Source organism: Syngnathus floridae, chromosome 2, assembly GCF_059516105.1.
Source record: "Syngnathus floridae isolate MCC-2025c chromosome 2, RoL_Sflo_1.0, whole genome shotgun sequence".
In the NCBI taxonomy this organism is placed as follows: Eukaryota; Metazoa; Chordata; class Actinopteri; order Syngnathiformes; family Syngnathidae; genus Syngnathus; species Syngnathus floridae.
Window position 1 is genome coordinate 25414224 of NC_142414.1, and position 19381 is coordinate 25433604.

General features: G+C 42.8%; 4 protein-coding genes across 5 annotated transcripts; 1 reads left to right on the forward strand and 3 right to left on the reverse strand.

Moving 5' to 3' along the window:
- Positions 1 to 1206: 1206 nt before the first annotated feature.
- LOC148402778 (rho GTPase-activating protein 4-like) lies at positions 1207 to 8943 on the reverse strand. The gene is made up of 22 exons (XM_088397544.1): positions 8613 to 8943; positions 6648 to 6737; positions 6408 to 6579; positions 6125 to 6287; positions 5998 to 6060; positions 5801 to 5926; positions 5091 to 5219; positions 4748 to 4969; positions 4578 to 4679; positions 4251 to 4418; positions 4081 to 4165; positions 3981 to 4008; positions 3791 to 3890; positions 3571 to 3631; positions 3420 to 3497; positions 3194 to 3322; positions 2965 to 3070; positions 2637 to 2891; positions 2479 to 2528; positions 2133 to 2361; positions 1981 to 2023; positions 1207 to 1870 (listed from the first exon to the last, which is right to left on the reverse strand). Exons 2-22 carry the CDS (start codon positions 6712 to 6714, stop codon positions 1751 to 1753), a joined length of 2496 nt encoding a protein of 831 aa, XP_088253670.1. The 5' UTR covers positions 6715 to 6737; positions 8613 to 8943; the 3' UTR covers positions 1207 to 1750.
- Positions 8944 to 10895: 1952 nt separating this feature from the next.
- naa10 (N-alpha-acetyltransferase 10, NatA catalytic subuni) lies at positions 10896 to 13106 on the reverse strand. 2 transcript variants are annotated; one of them, XM_088397729.1, is made up of 8 exons: positions 12916 to 13106; positions 12466 to 12564; positions 12332 to 12390; positions 12210 to 12255; positions 11779 to 11894; positions 11672 to 11716; positions 11463 to 11547; positions 10896 to 11279 (listed from the first exon to the last, which is right to left on the reverse strand). In XM_088397729.1, exons 1-8 carry the CDS (start codon positions 12934 to 12936, stop codon positions 11145 to 11147), a joined length of 606 nt encoding a protein of 201 aa, XP_088253855.1. In that variant the 5' UTR covers positions 12937 to 13106; the 3' UTR covers positions 10896 to 11144. The 2 variants fall into 2 exon arrangements, with proteins under 2 accessions (XP_088253855.1, XP_088253847.1); XM_088397721.1 differs by having other exon boundaries at positions 10896 to 11312; positions 12916 to 13104.
- Positions 13107 to 13529: 423 nt separating this feature from the next.
- ssr4 (signal sequence receptor, delta) lies at positions 13530 to 15392 on the forward strand. The gene is made up of 6 exons (XM_088397743.1): positions 13530 to 13735; positions 14239 to 14357; positions 14531 to 14605; positions 14724 to 14813; positions 14890 to 14955; positions 15067 to 15392. Exons 1-6 carry the CDS (start codon positions 13684 to 13686, stop codon positions 15169 to 15171), a joined length of 507 nt encoding a protein of 168 aa, XP_088253869.1. The 5' UTR covers positions 13530 to 13683; the 3' UTR covers positions 15172 to 15392.
- On the reverse strand, positions 13578 to 19246 carry setdb2 (SET domain bifurcated histone lysine methyltransferase 2). The gene is made up of 10 exons (XM_088397565.1): positions 18941 to 19246; positions 18693 to 18806; positions 18532 to 18627; positions 17868 to 17983; positions 17527 to 17805; positions 17092 to 17417; positions 16734 to 16903; positions 16296 to 16657; positions 16082 to 16170; positions 13578 to 16016 (listed from the first exon to the last, which is right to left on the reverse strand). Exons 1-10 carry the CDS (start codon positions 18969 to 18971, stop codon positions 15833 to 15835), a joined length of 1767 nt encoding a protein of 588 aa, XP_088253691.1. The 5' UTR covers positions 18972 to 19246; the 3' UTR covers positions 13578 to 15832.
- Between the last annotated feature and the right edge of the window lie 135 nt (positions 19247 to 19381).

Here is a 19381-nt window from a genome sequence, read left to right on the forward strand (position 1 = left end):
ACCTATTTTTAGTGTCCATGAGGTGTACCTACACATATTGTCATATTGAAGAAATTGTGGACAATATAAAGCAGTTAACCAAATGTCAGATTTTTGTTTTCATGCCCAAAAAAATAAAAACAAGGAATAAAACACCAGACATGTTTTAACATAAATGTTTATTTAAAAATAATAATAAAATTAAAAGTAAATTTCAAACCAGCAATCCAATGTGAAATTGCAGTAGCTATATTGGAAACAATATTTCGGCGTATATATGCATACACGTTATTTAAAAACTACAATAAGTGTTATAAAATCAAGATTACCCAAAGAGAAGATAATCTCCCCGTTGTTTCATAACAGCGCATCCCTTCATGCAATAAAGTTAGCCGTTAGCTTGGAGAAAACGCGCATAAAAGAAGAGTGGTGTTTCAGTGAGTGGTTCTTTCTTTCTTTGGCAAATCGTAAATCGACATTCTGGCTTACATAGTTCACACAACACGTTCACTGACTGATCCGTTGATGCACGGGAAGGAAGGCAGTTGACCCATTGACTCGTTCGCGAAGGGGAAAGTCAGCATTCGTTCCCTCACCGATCCGTTCTCGCGATGAACTGGAAATGCGAATCACTCACTCGTTTTGTTTTACGGCTAGGTGGCACCAGCTTCAATGGGCATTACTGACACCTACTGGTTGAAGTCATACGGACTGAAAAAAGAACGAATCACTTTAGGAAGTGATTCGGTCACTCTCGTTCACTGAAAAGATTCGTTCTCTCAAACCCATCGTTCACTCACGAGCCAACACTAGATTTGTTGAACGATTTGTTTGAACGAATCTTTTGAGTGAACTGATTCTAAAGATCCAGTTCACTTAAAAGAACTGGAATGCACATCACTTCGGCGCTGCTTGTTCTTGTTTATTTAGAAGGCTGTAAGAATACCCATTGGCTGATGACGACGCAGAATTTGAATATGAAAAGAAAAGAGGTGGGGAAACATTTGGCCTCAAGGCAAGGAACATGTCATTTTGAAAACAGAAACACGTGTATGAAAGTACTTTTTTTTTTTTTTAATAAATTGATTTTCCTTGAACAACCCATTTCAGGAAAGCACGAAAAATTAATTAAACACATTGTACAGTAGTCTTGATAACAAACAATCCTAATTCAGTCCATCCATATCCGTATAATGCCCTCGAATGACACGACATTTTGGTTATAATAGTTTCATCTTTTTACTTTATTCCATTCTTTTACTGTACATATTCAAGTATGCTTTGGAATGCACAAAAATGGGGACGCAAATGAGCAGTTGTCGCATATGTCCACCAGATGGCAGCATTTAGCCCTGAGGAATTCGTCCATCCGCTTCTAAGTGTGTCAGTGGACTACAGTGGAAAGGCAGATAAACAATTAGCCTGAAAGATAAAATAAACTTGTCATTTGAAGTTGGAATAGTTTGTACTGGTCAGGAAACATGGAAGCGATGCAAGTAAGTAACCCTAAAAACTTGGGTGAGGGTTTTTTTTTTTTTTTTTTTTAATGAAAGTGAAATTTGGGATTGGAGGAATATGGAAAATAGTTGTCACGGGAAGATTGCAGAATAACGTGTGAATGCTCTTTCGCGTTGACAACGCGTAAATATATTGTATACATGTATATATACATTTTTTTTTTTACAAGTCATTTTCACAGCTTGAATATTTTGCAATTTCATTTTGTATGATTGTGTGCAGCTATTCCAACGCCTCAACACTCCCCTACCCCTCATGCCCTCTTTTCCTTTGGGACGCCTGCAAGGGAGGACGACGAGGAAGTGGGTGACTCTTGCAGCACATGCTTGGACACGAGTTCTTTGAAGACTGAGTCCATTTGGCGGCACACCTCCTGTTAAGGAGGACGAGACAATCTGGTGTGACTTAAACTCTTCTCCCCGTTGGCACAAGGGCATTGTGAACTGAAAACATTTAAGAAGGCAAAGGAGAAGGAGCGCAAACCTTATCTACTTTGACGTCATCCGCAGGGGAGGTGGTCACCTGTCTGGAGAAGGAAAAGATGGCAGGTGATGTTTGGATTCAAATCGTTTTCACTGTCATTAATGTAAATTGGGATGAATCCAGCGTGAATCCATTGTTAGCTTGATACTCACTCTCTGCGTGCAAAACCAGGAGAGTGAGTCCTCCTTGGCCAATTCTGGGGCCCGGTTGGAATCTGGAGGATGACCTTTGACCCGCATGTAGCCACGCTGACCCCAGCCCCGGCTGGTCCCGACGCGGACCTGCGGTGGTCCGCCTGGCCGCTCTTGGAATCCTCGCTGTTTTTCTGCAGGGCTCCTTTTGCCGAATGACTGCGATTGACCGGGTGTCCCGCTTCCACTTCTGTAACATAGCGTGTTACTTTTGTCTTTCACAAACCCGAATGCATGCGATAATCTCTCCTTGCTAGTCAAGGTCTCTTTGCATTTCTCAGAAAGAAAAACAAGCAATTGAGCTCACCAAGTTTGCAGTACTCTGGCTCGCCGTCCCCTTCCTCCACATTTAGCTCACTGTGAGGGGGGGGGGGAAAAAAAACTGCATTAGAAAGCAAAAAAAAAAAAAAAAAAAAATCTTCAAACAGCAATAAATAATGTGTTTTGGGGGGGCAACTGTCTCACCCATCATCTTGTTCCAGCGTCATGCACTTTTCATACACGAGGCCTCGCACCTCGCTCGGCCCGGGAAAGATGCTCTCGTGCTGGACGATGAAGTTCTTGACCAGGGCGTTGATCTGTGGCTGTAAGGTGACGGCGTCGTGCTGGTCCAGCTGCTGATCCTGGTTCTGTTCCCGAGCCCCTCTGACCAGGCTTGGACCGAAGCACACCGCCAGGTTGTAAGGCTGCATCATGTTCTCGTCGCTGTACTGCGACACGCTGGGGACGAATGGCGACGTTAGCGTGAAGCTTCTCATTTAAGGTGGACAGGTGGGCGGGGCTTTGCACTCACTGGTGAAGAAACGCAAACAGGTATCTCATGACAATGATGAGCGGCTCGGCGAAGGACGAGATGACGCTTTTCAGCTGATCGGCTCTCTCGCCGTCGTTTTGGATGTCTGACGGACAAAAGGAACTGTGAAACTATGGAATTTATGAAGGCCTCCAAGAGAAGATCAGTTTTAGGTCTCAAACGAAGACTCCAAATAGAACAAGGGGACGCCGAGGATGAAGAAACTCACAGGTGTACTCCAACAGCCGACTGAGGCTGTCTACGGGGAAAAGGGGATTCTTCAACTCTCTGAAATACAGCTTGAGCACTCCGGCAACCGAATCCAGGTCAGACGTGTGCTCGGTCAGAGGGTCTTCTCCTACAAAACAACAACGCTGGATCTAAGTAAAAGTATTTTGACCATTTTTTTCCCCCACTTTTCTTTTTCACAACAATTTCTAGCAGTTCCCCCTTACCTCGCTCGAATGCATCCCTCAAATTGTTGACTTCCACTTGAGAGCCCGGCACCCGAAATATGCCTTCATGGTGGAGGCCTGGTGAACGGAACCACAATTCAAATCGTGTGAACGCCTCTGACTCTCCCGAGAGACAATGGACGGGGCTCACCTTTGAGATTGATGTAGCGAATGCAACTTTCCACCACAACTGGAATCTGTTGACCTGACGCCTGCAAAACATAGGAAGCAATATAAAACAATGCACAAGAACATGCAGCGTATTTTTAATTTGACATTCCAGTATTTATTTATTTTTTTATATTGACAAAAATAAACACTTCTGTAAGACAACGCGTGTACTGATTTAAGGAAGTGCCAAATTTCATTACCTCCAAGAAGGACAGCATGTCACCGCTGAAAAGTTTGTGGTTGTGCACCAAATTACCACTGGAGGGATTTTTTCGAACACGTGCAGACTTCCCGTTGTGTCTGTACGGAGAAAGAAAGCCAATCATTTGCTTAGGTTGTTAGCCGTGGGCTTAAAACCGGATCAGCCGCAATCAACTGAGGTTGACTTACCTCGGTAGATGTTTACTTGACGTTTGGCCTAGGGTATGGTGAGAAGTAAACATTTAAGTACTCGAACAGGTCATTGTTAGAGAAGTTACATTTGCGCCACCTTTTTCCACCGCCACTTTAAGCAGGTCGTGTTTGGCTTGCAGCTTGGACTCCAAAGAGCTGCTCACCAGATATTCTTTGACTCTCTGGAAGACAAAAGCAGCTCTTGTCAATCATCTGTTCACAAAAAGGAAGATTGTGAGTCTATGGCTTAAAAAAAAAAAAACTCACAGTGAGGTAGAGGTTTTCTATGTCTTGCTGGTTTGTTCTGCGGCGCGCCACACTGGGTCGGACTAACAGGCTGTCTGTGCTCTCCTCTTGGCTGCTGTTGGGCTCCAAGTCCAAGTCGGCCATGGTTTCCAACAAAGACGACTGGGCTGCTAACATGCTCTTGTTTGCCTGCGGCGGTCGGGTGAAAGCCACATTTTGGATATGTTGGAAGTCTCGCCTTGAAGCGAAAGTCCTTACAGGACACCAGTGAGATCGGCCATGTTGGATGTTTGGAGAGAGTACCAATGAGCGTGAAAGGAAGGAAGAGGACGGACGGCGACGCTTTACCTCCCGCGATTCCTCCGTGACGGCTGTCAGCCTGGTCTGGATCTGTTTGAATCTGGTCTCCAGCTCAGACCTCATCTCGTTCTCGGCGCTAATCTCAGATTGCTACGAGGTCAAGCAAATGAGGAGGGAACGAGAGATCTGCGAGAGAAAAAAAACAAAGCACCACCCACCTGGTCGCCATCGTGGGGCTGGTAGGGGAAGCGAAAGGGCAAACAAAAAGTCACGTGGTGGTCCTGCAGGAGATTGTCTCGGTCCCGGCCCTGGTCCAGCCCGGACATGGTACTGTGGAGATGCTGCAGGCTTGAGTCCAAGTTCTGCTGGACCTGGCGCCGACTGGACAGATAAGCTTGCATCACTCGGCCCAGAGACAAGTGGTAGCCCGTATCGGCGCACTGCATGGAGGGGGAAGGCCGCGGCATGTCAAACAGCCATCACGTGCTAATCTAGTCATTTGGAGAACACGGCAAGGTCTAAAAGCGCTCGTCATTGGTTGACGGACAAGTGCGGACTGACGTCAATGAGAGTGGAGATGTCCTGGAGGTAGTACTTCTTCATGGAAACGTTAGCAGCATCCAAGTTGAGCAGGTAATCATTTCTGGCCTTAGTGCACTTCAAGTAGATGCCTTGGGCTTTTCCTTGCCTCTGTGAGAACATGGGGGGGAAAAAAAGAAATCACTTTCACGTGTGTTCTTCCATTGCTCCTTGCTTTCTGTAATAAATTTAAAGTTTTCGCGCTGGACCTTCAGATTGTAAAAAACTCCACGAGGGTTTGTCGGGTGTTTTAGAGCCCAACAGCCAATTTACCAAATTTCAAGAAAGTCATGAGTCAAGTCAAACAATCTTGTTCATTCGCAGTATAAATTATTGGAGTGATAAAAATTCCACTGATCATAACAACGAAAAAAATTCATTTCCAACTCTAAAAAAATATATGAACAATTTATAGCTTCAAATATTAAACAACTTAAGGGGATGAACTTTCATTTATGTACTTGCACTCTGAAGAAATTTCTTAAGAGATTTAAAAAATTTTTTTTTTTTAAATGTAAACCACATGACTTGTCAAGTCACTGAGTTCGCGTCACTTTTTGCCGAGCAAGTCCCAAGTCATAAAATCAGCGACACGATCAATTCGAGTGTGTCACGTCTGCTCGCCTGCCATTTTGTGAAAATCTCTTTTGTAAAGAAAGTGAGGAAGACGACAGGAGTTGACAGCACTTCACCTTCTCGATGAGCCTCTCCAGTTTCTTTGCGTTCTGCTTCTGCTTCTCCTCCTGTTTCTCCGCCTCCTTCAACTTCCCGTCTGCACACAGGTATTCGGCGTGGTACTGGGAGTACGTCCGCCACGCCTGCACCAGAGACACACGTGTCACTACGCACGCTCAAGAAAAACAAAAATGCAATAGAGTTTCTCACTTACAGTCTGCAGCTCCGTGGTCACCTTGAGCAGGCCGTCCTGAAGCTGAGTGCAGATCTCTTTACTCTGGAAACCGAGCAATTATTTGTATCCTGCTCACGTGGATATTTACAAACATGCATTTGAGTACCTTCTTGGCCAGCCTCTGTGTGTACTCAAAGCAATAGTTGAGAGGCTGGATGAGGAAAGAGGAGCAGTTGTCACTCAGCTGGTTATGGTCTTTGCTCTCCTGCCTCGTATGTGACAGCAAGGCCAACCACATCTGGGCCACGGAATGACTGCTCGCCTCTTTCCTGTTACCAGAAACACGGATTTTGAGGTTCTAATATGTCCCGTGTGGAGTTTGCTTGTTCTCCCTAGTGAGTTCTTCCCTCTCTCAGTCCCAAAACATTGAAGATTTGAAATTGCTCTACCTTTTGCTCCGGTTGGTGAACCTTTCGGCCAGTTTGTCCAAGGATCGCGAGTACTCGCTCTCGATCTCGCTCCGTCGCCGCAGGTAGTCGGCAAAATCGTGCAGAAGCTGGCTCTTCTGCTCCAGCTGCACGTCCATGGCTTTCAGTTGGTCGACCAGCTGACAGCGAACCTCTGACAAAGGCACAGGAGGGAATCAAAGACTACAGACAACCCCGATTTGCAATAGTAAAGTGTTTTACCCTTAATTTGTGTGTCATAGTCCACCGCGCCAGTCTTGTCCTTCCTGAGCTTCACATGGGAAGCCATGATTGCCCAAACCAGGTGGACTTCTGTGGAACAAAGACAGCATTGAAAAATCGGGTGATTTGTACAAAAGTCAAAAGTACAGGAGATAGAAAAATAAATAAATAAATGAAATACATTTTTATTTTTGATGGAATAATTCATAACAATTTCACTTGCCTTAACTCATCCCAAAATGAATATTTAATACAAATAATGTGTCCTTTGTTCATCTGTCTGTGCCAGCGACGTATAGTGACAGGTAGAACAATCGCAATGCTCTTCCACTAGATGGCAGAACCTTTGCTTCGACATTTCAAACTGACTACATAGGGTTGTGGGAGATTTGAGACGAAATCATCAGTCGGATGATTCACTGATGATTGTTTTCCGATTTGTCTCCATAGAAATAGTGTATGTCACTAAGCTCTCACGCCTTGTGGCACAAAGCATGAAAGCGTTCACCATAGCGGAGGAGTTAGTTTTGCTTGCTACTTCTGGTCTGCATGCCTGCTGAGGCAGTTCTGAAATGACTTTGCAAATTACAAGGTGATAGTTTCCTTTGCACTTTATTACAAATTTATTTGCAATTCATTTAATTTTGAAAAATGTATATTTGAATGTATTTATTTTGTCACCTTTTTTAAATCAATTAATTGTTTTACATGTATAAATATATACATATCTTTTTAATTATGTTTATTTTATTATAAGTTAAATCTAAATATTATATATTTTTTAATTAAAAAGACTGACTTGATGCTTTAAAAAAATTATTGTCTCAGCTTGATTTTTGCCAGGAATTATCAGCCTGTTCAGAGGGTTGATGTGTGTGCAAGTTTACATACACATCTAATAAAAATTTTGTGATGATCCCATCGTATCACGTCATTCTTCTGAGTAAGTCAACGAAACCTATACAGCTATACAGTCCCTGAACTCGACCACATGATGTGACACAGTAAATATAATACTAAAACCAGGAAACTTAATACTGAAAACATTCAGCAGTCCAGTCATTATAAAAATCGAAAACCATGACAGGCAACATCCTCGCCGACATTGGCCGTGCAGAGATCTCAGTTATTCGAATGTGAAGGAAGATTTACTTGAGTAATTGCATGAAAAAGAGGAAGAGTGCTGTTTTCTTGCATGACCAACACACATTCACACACACTTCCCCATTTAGAAAAGGCACACATGACTCTTCAACATTCTCTTCTGCTGAAATGTGTTATGGCTCTTAGATCGGAAAGTTCAGTTCAAACCACAAATGCGTGCAACACACAAACTCAAACCGCAACACAAATATGAACCCAAACTGCCTGTCATGTACCTTGTTGGGTTGAGTCTCATTTCTTATATGCTTTTACCCTCTTCCATTACAACTAAAAACAAATAAATTCATGGTGGTAGCTGCCACCCCAAACAAACGCTAAGATAATGTACAAATAAAAGTATATCTAATCAAATTATTTCTGTAAACAAAGCCAACTTAGAAGAAACATGTCAACTTGGTAAGAGGTAGATTCCCCAATCGCACCGTCATTGATATAAAGTCATGTAAGCCGTATGTCAGTAACCCCTTCAGTGTTGCCCTCCCTGGTTGGGGGCAATGGCTACGAATTTTTTTTTTTTTTTTTTTTTTAGTAGGAGCTTAGAAACCTTTCATTTACCACCCTGCCATTCCAAAATCTTAAGAACTAAAAGTAATAAGAGCAACTTGAACCTTGTCGCGTTCAACTTTTGAAGACGCCTTTGCCCCATAAACTACCATGTGACGACAGTCAAGCCCACTGACTCACTGTTGGTAGTAAACCAGGAAAAGGCGGCAAAATGGCAAAACCAAGAGCCGAAAGTCGGACTTGGAGCACTTGTAAAGAGGGCACGTATTTCTCAGAGGGCGTGTGTCTGCGTCCTACCTGATGAGGAGCAGGCTTGACTTGTCGCTTGTGTTGTGAGAGTGCGGCAGGCAGGGACAAGGGAGCCGAGTTACGCCACTTAACTCTCACCTCCCCCTCACATGCACAGATGTGGGTGGGGTGTGCAACTCATCCCTCGCTTTCTTGCTCGTTCTTTCGCTCACGCGCGCGCCCGTGCGCGCTCACCGTGAGTGTGACTCACGCTCTGCTTTCCCTTTCGTCACATTTGCACATGTGCACATGGGGAGTGTCAGCAGAGAACGTTGGGGGGCAACTGTTTCCCTGTATACATTTGATTTGCAAACACAAACACACACTGGTTAGTGGTCATCATTGAAATTAACTGCTGTTGGTTTTCGACAGCAGGTACAGGACCAATTTTGGAACTCGTGGCATTTCATTTTAAAAAAGGAAACATGGGAATTCATTATTTAATCTCCCGAGGTAAACGGTTCGCCCAAAATGAATGAGTCATTTAATCTAGGAATGCGCCACACTGGTTAGTGAGGCTATACAGTGATCCCTCGCTACTTCGCGTTTCGTTTATCGCGGCTTCACTACATCGCGGATTTTTTTTCCAAATTAAAAAAACATTTAAAAGTCAAAATAAAACTTCTAAATTGAGGAAACGAGTGTAACCTTTAGGACAATGTAGTATTGCTCCAAATGTTCATTGACATTCCTTTAGAAGTCCGTTTTCGCGTGTTAGCACGATCGCGAATTAGCATATTTCCGCTAACTCGTTAGCCTGCCCAGTACTTCTTGTTGGTGACCGTACTTCGCGGATTTCACTTATCGCGGGTGGTTTTTGGAACCAATTATCCGCGATAAACGAGGGATTACTGCACATCTATATTTGACGACTCTTTAGCACCAGTTAAGACCTTTCAGTATTTTATATTCGAAAATATATTGACAAATTATTTACTCCGTACATCAAGCACATTTTAAACATGAATTCTGCCACTTAAATATAGAAAACAAAAAAGTGCATAAATGTTAGAATTCTCAAGTATTGCAAACACAAATTAAATTTAAAAAATACTCGAATATTTGTTTTAAAATAACCAGTCCAGATTTTGATTATAAAATGCAAATCTACTACTTAGGAAGTTATTCTTTTTACACGCCGCTAGAGGGAGCCCACAGACTCACTGCTCTAAATGACAGCAACAGTTGTTATAATTCCTGAGTTAACATGAACTCACTTAAAATACTTACACTGATGCAGATATTTAAAATACTTACAATAACAAATATTTACAATATTTACATTCAGACAGATTTTATTTGATTTTGCAGTCAAAATAAAAGTGCAGCGCACTATGCTAATTATAGGAGAATGACAGAAAAGAATGATAATAAAGGACTCACCAGAGGAATCGAGGGCCTAAAAATGGTTTACATATGCCCACGGTAATGCGTATATAAAAGTGTGAGGTCATGACGGCACTTTATGAGGATTGATGTTTATGATGGCCTCGGGTATACTCGTGATGCGGCTTCAGAAGTGAATACATCAAATGCTGCTTTGTTGCGCACAATTTAACTGGCTGCTCTCAAGTACCATGACCAAGTTATTTTCCATTTCTGGTGGCTCGTATCAAACTTTTTGGACATTCTCTGGAACTCCTCACTCACTTCCTTCCTCTAAAGTGGATTAAGTTGCGTAATAGAAAAAAAAAGAAAAGAAAAAACGACAATTTGAAAAGGTTGTGTGATTTGAGGAAGTCCTTGAATCTTTTTTTACATGATTCTGACTTTATTTGGGATAAAAATAAATAAATAAAGCAAACTCAAAGTCAGGAAATTTATGGAGATTGAAAGAATCAGAGTAAAAGTGGGAATTTTTTGAAATATTCGTGGCTCAAACACCAGTTGCAAATTTTGCTGGTTCACTTGTTGAACAAGCTTTGGAACATTGAAAAGTTGAACGTTTGCATTCAAAACATTTCAGAAGTGTGTTGGGATGATTGTGCATTGAGGTCTAGAGTATCATTTTAATTTACAACAAAGATTTTTGTCTATCTTCTGTGTAGTGTGCATCATATAATATTTACTATTGCGGATCCAATCTGCGAGGACTGGCTGAAAAACTTACCTCCACTGGTCAAAGCAAAGTTTTATGAACAAGTTGCTTTGCCATCATCAGGAATTATGATGACGTGCTTTGCTGCCATCGTGTGGCCTCTCTAAGCAATTACAAATCTTTTCAAGGGGGGGGGGATTAATGATTTTCACTATTGGCTCGATTTTCAGAAAGGACTGACCTCAAAACAGGTCTTCATTTCCCAAAACGTTTATTCTAATTATTGCACTAGTGATGTACTATATCATATTTATTAGCTTCAGTGTGTTACATGGGCAGACCGGAGTGTATAGAAAAAAAAAAGAAAAAAAAAAATTGGTGTCATCATCCTGTCATGATTGTGAGCGCATTGTCGAGGGAGGGGCGGGCGGGGCATTAAAAAGGAATTTATTCTTTTCTATTATTTCCTTTAAAAAACAAACCCAAAAAAATGCCTACAAGCGTCATTGCGAATCCGAGGAGGAATCTTTGACATCCGTGCTCTCGGTGGCCTCGCTGACTTCGCTCAGCTCTTTGCTCTCTCCGCCGCTGTCTCTCTCGTTTTCTCTCTCTGGGTCACCGGAACCGGAAGGCGCCTCCTGACCCGGCACACGGGGACCAGGCTTTCTCAGCTACGGCATGCCACAGTTGTAGTCAAAATCAAAGTCTACGTATGTTCATCCAACCGATCACCACTTGACTCTGCCCCCCCCCCCCCACACACACACACTTGCAATCTTTTATTATTATTTTTTTTTTAATTACAATGATTGCACAGGTACCTCATCTGCCATATGGGCCAGGTCCCTCTTCATGGCATAGGCGTCCTCCCCGTCTGCGTAGTACTTGGGTTCTACTTCACTGATCCTGCGCAGAAAGAAGCATGATGTATTTCATGTCTTGAGGTTAAAAAAAAAAACAAAAAAAAAAACCGCATACCTAACCCTAAACTTTTGGAGGATTCAAATGAATTCAATGGAAACGGACTTACTGGAACTTGAGTGTGTTTGAGTAGAGATGTAGGGCCGCTCGGTTGCTGCGGTGAGGACAACGGAACGGTTAGTCACGGCGTCACGACGTTTTGAAGGACACACGTACCTTTTGCGTACGTGAAGCGAGACGTATTTGGCGTTGAAGTTCTCAATCATGGCGCGACTGGCCTGGTCCATCAGCTTCTGAGCCAGACCTAGACGTCGATGGGAGCGCTTCACCGCCTGGGAGACAGCCAAGGCCACTGCTTGCTTATTGTTTGATGCTTACAAAGCTTTTCCTTCAACTTGGACCAATTTAACTTTTTTTTTTTCTGTGTGGGTTGCACGAATGGTCCCAAAAACAAACATTACATCTGTACCTTTATGCTGAACTGACAGTGTATCAGATTTGAATCTACAATCAGGATTCAAATCTGAAATCCAATTCCATGACATGATTATGAGAAATATATGATACATATATTGGAATTTTGTCACTTGCAGCATACAATGTAAAAGCAGTTGATTTCAGTGCGTCAAGCTCTTACTCAGACGTACCAGCGATGTGATGTGTCCATGAGGAACATCATCTGGATCTTCCTCCCTAAAAAAACAAAAGTGATCCTATTAACACGAAAGATTGTTCAATTTAATGGCAGTGTTGTGTGTAACATGCTTACATCTTTGCTAGCACGTAACCCACAATTTTTCCATTTTCATCCTCTGCGATGTATGATAACTGAAAAACAAAGAACAGGACAGAAGTGTGATTAATAAAAAAATTATAAAAAAAGACCAACGTAAAATGAACAACCTGGGGCCAGGACAATCCATGGTAAAAGTAGTATTTCATTTGGTAGTTTTCTGGCAGACACAGAAGGTTACAGTGCTGCATGTTCATAAGGTCCTCCGGCTGAAATGAGAGATAGGAGACGCAATTTCATTCAAAGTTTAATTTAAACAAGCAGCACAAGATGTCATTAGACATACATTTGACCACCAGTCTACTTTAAACAAGTATCGGTACTCAATGTGAGTACTTTAGCCACACCTGCATGATTTATACTAAATACATACATCAGATACACTTTGCGTATTCTACAGAACGTACATAATGCACAATATCCAGAAATGAACACTTGCAGTCCAGTCATGGCCACAATGCTAATGAAGTTAGCAGCAGCAGAAGCACGTTTAGTCGGCTATTTGATGCGGCTAGCTGAGCTATACTTCAGCGTGAGCGACATGACAGCGACATGCTTACCCTGGCGTTTCGTATATTCATCTTGTTCAGTTTTCTGTGGTGCGTTAGCTAGACTGCAGCACTTGCACAACTCATAATATTAATAACACAACGCTTTCAAAGGGCTGGTTTAGCTAACTAGTCAGTTTTTTTGCTAGCAGAGTAAAGGAAAGGAAGTTGACGTAAAGTTTGCCAAAATAGTAACAGCCGGTTCCGGTGAGGTTGTGCGAGGACACTTCACAATAAAATCTGTAAGCTTAGCAACAATGTGAGTTTAATTTGAAAAGCCGTTTATAAATAAAATTAATTCTATTCATTGTTCATTCAACCGATACAGAAAACGATTTTGTGTTTTTGAAATGTTAATTTTTGGCATGACAAAAAGTGGCTTTGCTTGTTTGAATTGTTTTTGTAAATTTAAAGCAGTATTTAAAATGATTTCACTTTAGTATTTGTTTCGAACGCTGCAATGGTGCCCGAGTATTAAGGGGCGGACTACAGTGAGAATAATCAATGATAACAATTAAAAAAAATAAAAAAAAAAGTTACGCTAGCAGAGGACAAAAAGAAGTGCATTATTTTTGGTCACCGTTTGATGACGTGTCTAATGCGAGTCTGCGTCCTGCGGCGCATGCGCACTTGCCTGGCAGCCTTGTTTTGCTGATGTGGACTAGTGGACCCCCTTTCCTTTCCTTTTCCCCGACCCGCAGTCACTGAACAGCAGCGTTGTAGAAGAACTTTTCCAAAGCAACACTTAACCTCTCAACGCGTAAAGCCCCAAAAGCTACAATGATCCGGATAGCAGCTGCATTCCTCGCCCTGTTGGTGGTTGCATGCTCGGGTAAGCTAAATGATTGGAGCCGGTGGAGGGCGATGTTTTAAGAGCTTTCCAAATGCTATGAAGCTAGTTCGCTAATGAACTACCAGTCGAACTAGTGTTTCAATGAAAAAACGTTTGAGAATTTAGTCTTAATATCAAAATAAATATCCATGTACTAGTACGCTTTGCACCGGTTTAGAACATTTGTACATAGTACGAGTGAGGCTAAACTGTCCACTGCACGCTACTAGTACTGCTACGGACGTCATAAATGACACTAGTTAATATTTAGCGCTTTATCAGTAATACCAGAAGTGCACAGGGGTAAACTATTCAAGTTTTGCATTAATAGAAAAATAGTATTTTTACTAGTGTACCTTTTGAATTAGGACAAAAAGTACACTGATACAATGGATTTGGAACACGTGATATATATGAAATATCCACGTTATCAAATTGAAGGATGACATATTCCAGGTCAGATGTTAACATTCACCGAATACATACATCGTATCCCTTGACAGGAGAGACCTGCACGGAGCCGGCCATCACCCCGTCGGCCTACACCACCTCGGACGCTGTCATCGCCGCAGAGTCGGTGTTCATCGTGGAGCTCAGCCTGGTTTGTGCCAACGGAGCACAGGTAAGTTCTCAACAAGGCACCATGCAGACACACACTGGACTTCACGAAGAAACGTGAAGCCTTTGTTAACATTTGCTAAGCATTGATAACGACTGCTTACCATTGCTCACTGTCCCTAACTATTGTTAACTAGTAACATTAAACCATTGCTAACCACTGTGACCACCCGGCAGAGCATCACTTTGTATGCTGATGTGAATGGAAGACAGTTTCCCGTGACCAGAGGCCAGGATGTCGGCAAGTACCAGGTAAACCTTTCACACTTGACACGTTTCGATCATGTACTCATAAGTGTGTACTTAACTAGCTGTCTGAGTGCCGTGTCCATTTCCTCCCCATCCTAACTTGGCTTTGACTTGATCTTAGGTGTCATGGAGTCTTCCTCACAAGCAGGCCAGCTCAGGAACTTACCAGGTCAAGTTCTTTGACGAGGAATCCTACAGCGCACTGCGCAAGGTTAGCGCCAGATGCTAAGCTATTTGAGTTATTTATTTAGCTTTTTGGTTGGAATGAGAATTTGTGTCTTTTGTAGGCCCAGAGAAACAATGAAGATGTGAACGCCATCGAGCCTCTATTCTTGGTCAACGTGGACCACAGGGTGAGTGTTGTGTGCCGTTGTATCATCTTTTGACGCTGATTGTCTACTTTTTGTGAAGTTCGAAGCATGCGTCGTTGCAATGTGACTGATGTTGGGCCGTTGTGACTTCAGGGCGTGTGGAGTGGCCCGTGGGTTTCCACCGAGGTGGTGGCAGCCCTGGTGGGAATCCTACTCTACTACGTGGCCTTCAGTGCCAAGAACACCATCCAAGCGTAAAAACATCCACACTTGAATCTTAAAAGACGACGGCGGCTTTGGATTCAGAGACGGTCAGCAGTCTGGAGGATTTTTTTTTTGTTTTTGTTTTTCTATTCAGACTGTGTCTGTATGTGCTAACAGATGGACTTTGCATCAGTTATTTTTCATACTTTCAGACCACCCAAGCTGGATTGCTTGGTAAGCTGTCAAATCAATAAATGAGTGATTTTGGTCTTCCAGTCTAAAGTAACTCATTTCTTCTTAGAGTAAATCCTGCATTTGAGATGGCGGACTTCCTAGAATTGATTATCTTAGCATTATTGACATAATTGGCTTAACGGGCCATGGGTAATTGATGCATATTGAATAAATATTTTGTCATTTAGTAGAGTAATATTTTTGTCGTTTAATTAGACTAAGCAATATTTTTGTAGTAGTTTAATTAGACGCTAACCAATCATGTTGGCATGCTGTGAGACAATAATTGAATTTGACTTTGTTGGTCGCAAAATTTCCGTATTGACACAATCTATTTTTGAACATCCCTCTGTGCCAGTGGCAGAACAATTTCTTTCCTTCGTTGACAAAAGGTTCCACCCATTTCTATTAATTCAGGATGCAGAATGTCACCTCTTTTTTTAATTTCATTAAGCAACGTGTAAAAAAGGGTACAAGGCGCTCACGTCTCCTCCATAGTGTCCGAAACTCCAAGCTCACATGTTTTACAAAGGTTCTCCTCCAGGAATTGGCCCAAGCAGCCGTCAGCGCCGCACATGCACGCCACTTCATGTTGTCGACCCAGCGACATCGTGTATGCGTCGGAAGAATAATTCCACGTCAGTTCGGTGCCTGCCTTCACCATCCTGACACAAAACCACACGAGACGCATTCAATGACATTTCGGCTGCCTCACTTATTTGCTTCTTACCTGTTGGTGAAGAAGGCCACGATGGGGAAGTTGGGGTCATGTGAGTCAGTGAAGACGTTCTGAATAAAAAGATTGGGCTGGCAACTATGCTGCAGGAGATGAGACAAGACGGCAGAGCTCAATATCAAAGGTGGGTCGCTCCATAAAAAGAGAAACATGAAAATGGCCCCATGAAAAAGTCATCTTTGTTTTCTTGTAGTTGCGGTCCACTTACGTTGAGGAAGCGGCTCACGTTTCCTTCTTTTCTGGCATCCAGCAAATAAACGTCCTCTGACTTTCCCGCCATTTTCAATCTCCTTTTGCTGCCGTGGCCATCAGCGTTTGGTGACGTCAAAGCTTTCTTCGCCTTGTCTTTGCTCTGATTTGCGTTGGCCTCGGCGGGTCTCTGGATGACTGCGACGTGCAGCGGCGGCGAAGTCGGGGGGTCGGCGTTTTCCAGCAAGTCGTTTGCCTCCTGTACGGGGGGTGCCAGCCACTCGGTGACCAACTCCACCTCGTCATCGGACGGCAGGTCCATTCTGCTCAGCTTCAGTGGCGGAGGCTCAATGGGTCGCTGGACTCTCTGCAGGATCACGCCTGGGGGATGTCAAAAGGGCTTTTAAATTGAACTTTGGAAATTCAGATTGTTTTAAACACGTGTTGTTTGTGTCACCTGCGTAGATGCACACAAACGTGCCCACGTCCAAGTCGTCACAGCAGCGCACACCCCAGCCACAACGCTCCGTCCGGAAGATTTGAAGACGGACTCGGATTCCTCTCTGGATGACTCGATTCTGACAACGAGCCCGGTCGCAGCTGCACCACGGCCCGCACTCAAACAACCTGTTGATATGCATTCAAATCTTTATTGGCATTCATGGAGCGGTTACAACAAAAATTGAAAAAAATAATAATAATAATCATACTTGGGCTTGAAAACAAGTAGCACCTCATCAATGAATCTCAAATGATTGTGAATTCTAAATGCTCACTGATTGTTGACTGCTGGCTCTTGTTTGCGGTTAACTCACCCGGACGGCACAGGGTGGGAGAGTCTCTGATAGTTGTAGTGGTTTCCTGATCCCGTCATGGCGATGCAGGCGCAGCGTTGTTCGTCCAAGCATCCATCCGTACACTCGCAACACGCGTCAAACACGGGACGTCGGGTCAGGAAGCAGCCATGCGGCCAGCGCTCCTTCCTGTAGCGGAATTCAGGGGGCCGGGAGTCATCGGGGCCCACGCAAAGCTCCACTGGGGACGGCTCGGCTCCGCGACTCAGGTCTATCTCTGGGGGATGGCTGCCCAGGACTATGGGAGGGTCCAACTGCACCGCCATGTTGAAGGAGAAATTGTCCAGCTGAAAGAAAACAGCAATATGATCCTGTTTCATCGATCGTTTTTTTAGCATAATACAACAAAACATTTCATGAAAATGAGAATCCAAAGAATGTTGCAAAGCAGCTGACCTGGAATACATCATAGCTTTTACTGGCCAACAGGAAGCGTATCACGTCGGCATAGTTACGGAGGCTGTGTCCACAGGGGGCTTTGTAAATCACGTCCCAGTGGCTTTCATCTTCCTCCTCATCTTTCCAATCATCATCACTGGGCCCGTCCTCATTGGAGGACATCAGTGGCCTGGCCACCATCCTCTTGAACCCGCACAGCAGCGGTACCTTGAGCGGGTTCTGACTCCAATATGGCAGTTTGGACCGAAGCGTGCCTTGTAAAGAAGGCAGGCACATCTAGAAGGAGGAAAAGCAGATTCAGAAAAGGAAGGGAATGCTGGTGGTCATCTTGAACTTACCTTGGTGCACACGTGCAGCTTGTATGGTGGCTGAATGGGCAGCAGAGGAGGCAGTTGATCTTCGAAGGCAGATGGAGGAGATGTGGGTGTGGAGCTGCAGTGCTCATGCTCTTTATCTGAGCAGGTAAATAAAGGCAGGACTTTATTTGACATTCTTACATTCTGTGCAAAAAGTATTCATACTATAATAATCATATTTCAATTAATATCAAAGTGGAAATTACAGAACATTTCAAAATATATTCTTATGCTATCTGATGTTAATAAATGAATGATTAAGCCTGATTGCATGATTTAAAACAAAGAGGAAGTGTTTTTTTTTTATTTGTTTTACACCATTAATTTTGCATCGAAAAAAAATCGACTTTTAAATATGGTGTCATCATTTTGGAAAACCAAATCAAATACCTTCACACTATGTTTGTCCACTATTATCTGAAATGTCCACTCAGTCAAAAAAACAAAAAACAAAAACATGGCATGTACAATTCTAATACTTCCACTAATTTGAATTCCATTTTGGCAGACTCGATCAAATTTGACCTACAGAAAGTACATACACAAATTTTGTACCATCCACCTTAGAAAAAAAAAACCATCAATGACATTTGCTGTTAAATATTTCATTAAACTGCAAATTCACACAAATATATCGATGGGTTACCTGAACCAACGACCAACTGAATCACCGGAGAGTTGCCCAGCGGAGACAGAACCGTCCACTCCAGACAGTCGAATAGCTTCAAAGCTTGAACCCGTTCTGATTGAACAGAAGCAATTTAGAAAAATCTATCATAAAATTAAAGATAGGCAGATGAGCAAAACCTTTGTCGGTTGCCGTGTTGGCTCTCAGGACTTCCTTCAGGTGATCGAGCTTCTTGAATATGATACTAAACACCTGATCCACGTTCTCCTTGTCCCAAAAAGCTTTGGCCCGATCTAGGAAACACAAAGACATAAAATCACTTTCCCTGCATCATCAAATCAGTCAAACAAAATATAAAATTATGATAATAATTTTTCACATTGCGCGTAATCCAAGTTACTTTAATTTAACTAAATCACAATCTCACCAGCGTCTCGATGGTCGAAGGAATCTTCCATTTTAATTCAAGCGAAACATTTAAATGTTATTTTGAAGTATTAGTCGATCTGATGGACCGCTAAGCTAGCAGTCGCATTTTGACTTAGTTGCATTAGCAAAAAAGAAAAAATAAATTACAAAAGGCGACGTCTAATAAAATAGCCTTGAAGCGGATATTGTTTGTCTTAGCTTCAACGTAATTTGTTTCTCTGCATTAATAAATTCAGCCCAAATGGCTCAGACGTAATGTTGTGTTTCTTCAACAAGCACAGTAAACCGGCCGGCCGGCCACCGTAATTTAGCGGTATTTTTTACCCTGAAGTTAGTCTGGCAGACACCACTAATATTTGACGTTCATACGGTGTATAGCAAAACAAAATACAACTGAAACGTTTCAAATGTCTTTTAATCACTTCAAAAAAGTAATATT

Excerpts from the sequence above, each read along its gene's own strand:
- setdb2 (XM_088397565.1), bottom strand. The coding sequence starts at position 18,971 with ATGGAAGATTCCTTCGACCATCGAGACGCTG. Across the intron at positions 17,984-18,531 it reads TCAGTTGGTCGTTGGTTCAG|ATAAAGAGCATGAGCACTGC; the intron begins GTAACCCATCGA and ends TTACCTGCTCAG. Across the intron at positions 17,418-17,526 it reads AAAGCTATGATGTATTCCAG|CTGGACAATTTCTCCTTCAA; the intron begins GTCAGCTGCTTT and ends GTTTTCTTTCAG.
- ssr4 (XM_088397743.1), top strand. The coding sequence starts at position 13,684 with ATGATCCGGATAGCAGCTGCATTCCTCGCCCTGTTGGTGGTTGCATGC. Across the intron at positions 13,736-14,238 it reads GTTGGTGGTTGCATGCTCGG|GAGAGACCTGCACGGAGCCG; the intron begins GTAAGCTAAATG and ends ATCCCTTGACAG. Across the intron at positions 14,606-14,723 it reads AGGATGTCGGCAAGTACCAG|GTGTCATGGAGTCTTCCTCA; the intron begins GTAAACCTTTCA and ends ACTTGATCTTAG.
- naa10 (XM_088397721.1), bottom strand. The coding sequence starts at position 12,936 with ATGAATATACGAAACGCCAGG. Across the intron at positions 11,895-12,209 it reads ATGGACACATCACATCGCTG|GCGGTGAAGCGCTCCCATCG; the intron begins GTACGTCTGAGT and ends GCTGTCTCCCAG. Across the intron at positions 11,313-11,462 it reads TGGCCCATATGGCAGATGAG|CTGAGAAAGCCTGGTCCCCG; the intron begins GTACCTGTGCAA and ends GGCATGCCGTAG.
- LOC148402778 (XM_088397544.1), bottom strand. The coding sequence starts at position 6,714 with ATGGCTTCCCATGTGAAGCTCAGGAAGGACAAGACTGGCGCGGTGGAC. Across the intron at positions 4,970-5,090 it reads ACATCTCCACTCTCATTGAC|TGCGCCGATACGGGCTACCA; the intron begins GTCAGTCCGCAC and ends CCCTCCATGCAG. Across the intron at positions 2,892-2,964 it reads CTGTTTGCGTTTCTTCACCA|CGTGTCGCAGTACAGCGACG; the intron begins GTGAGTGCAAAG and ends ATTCGTCCCCAG.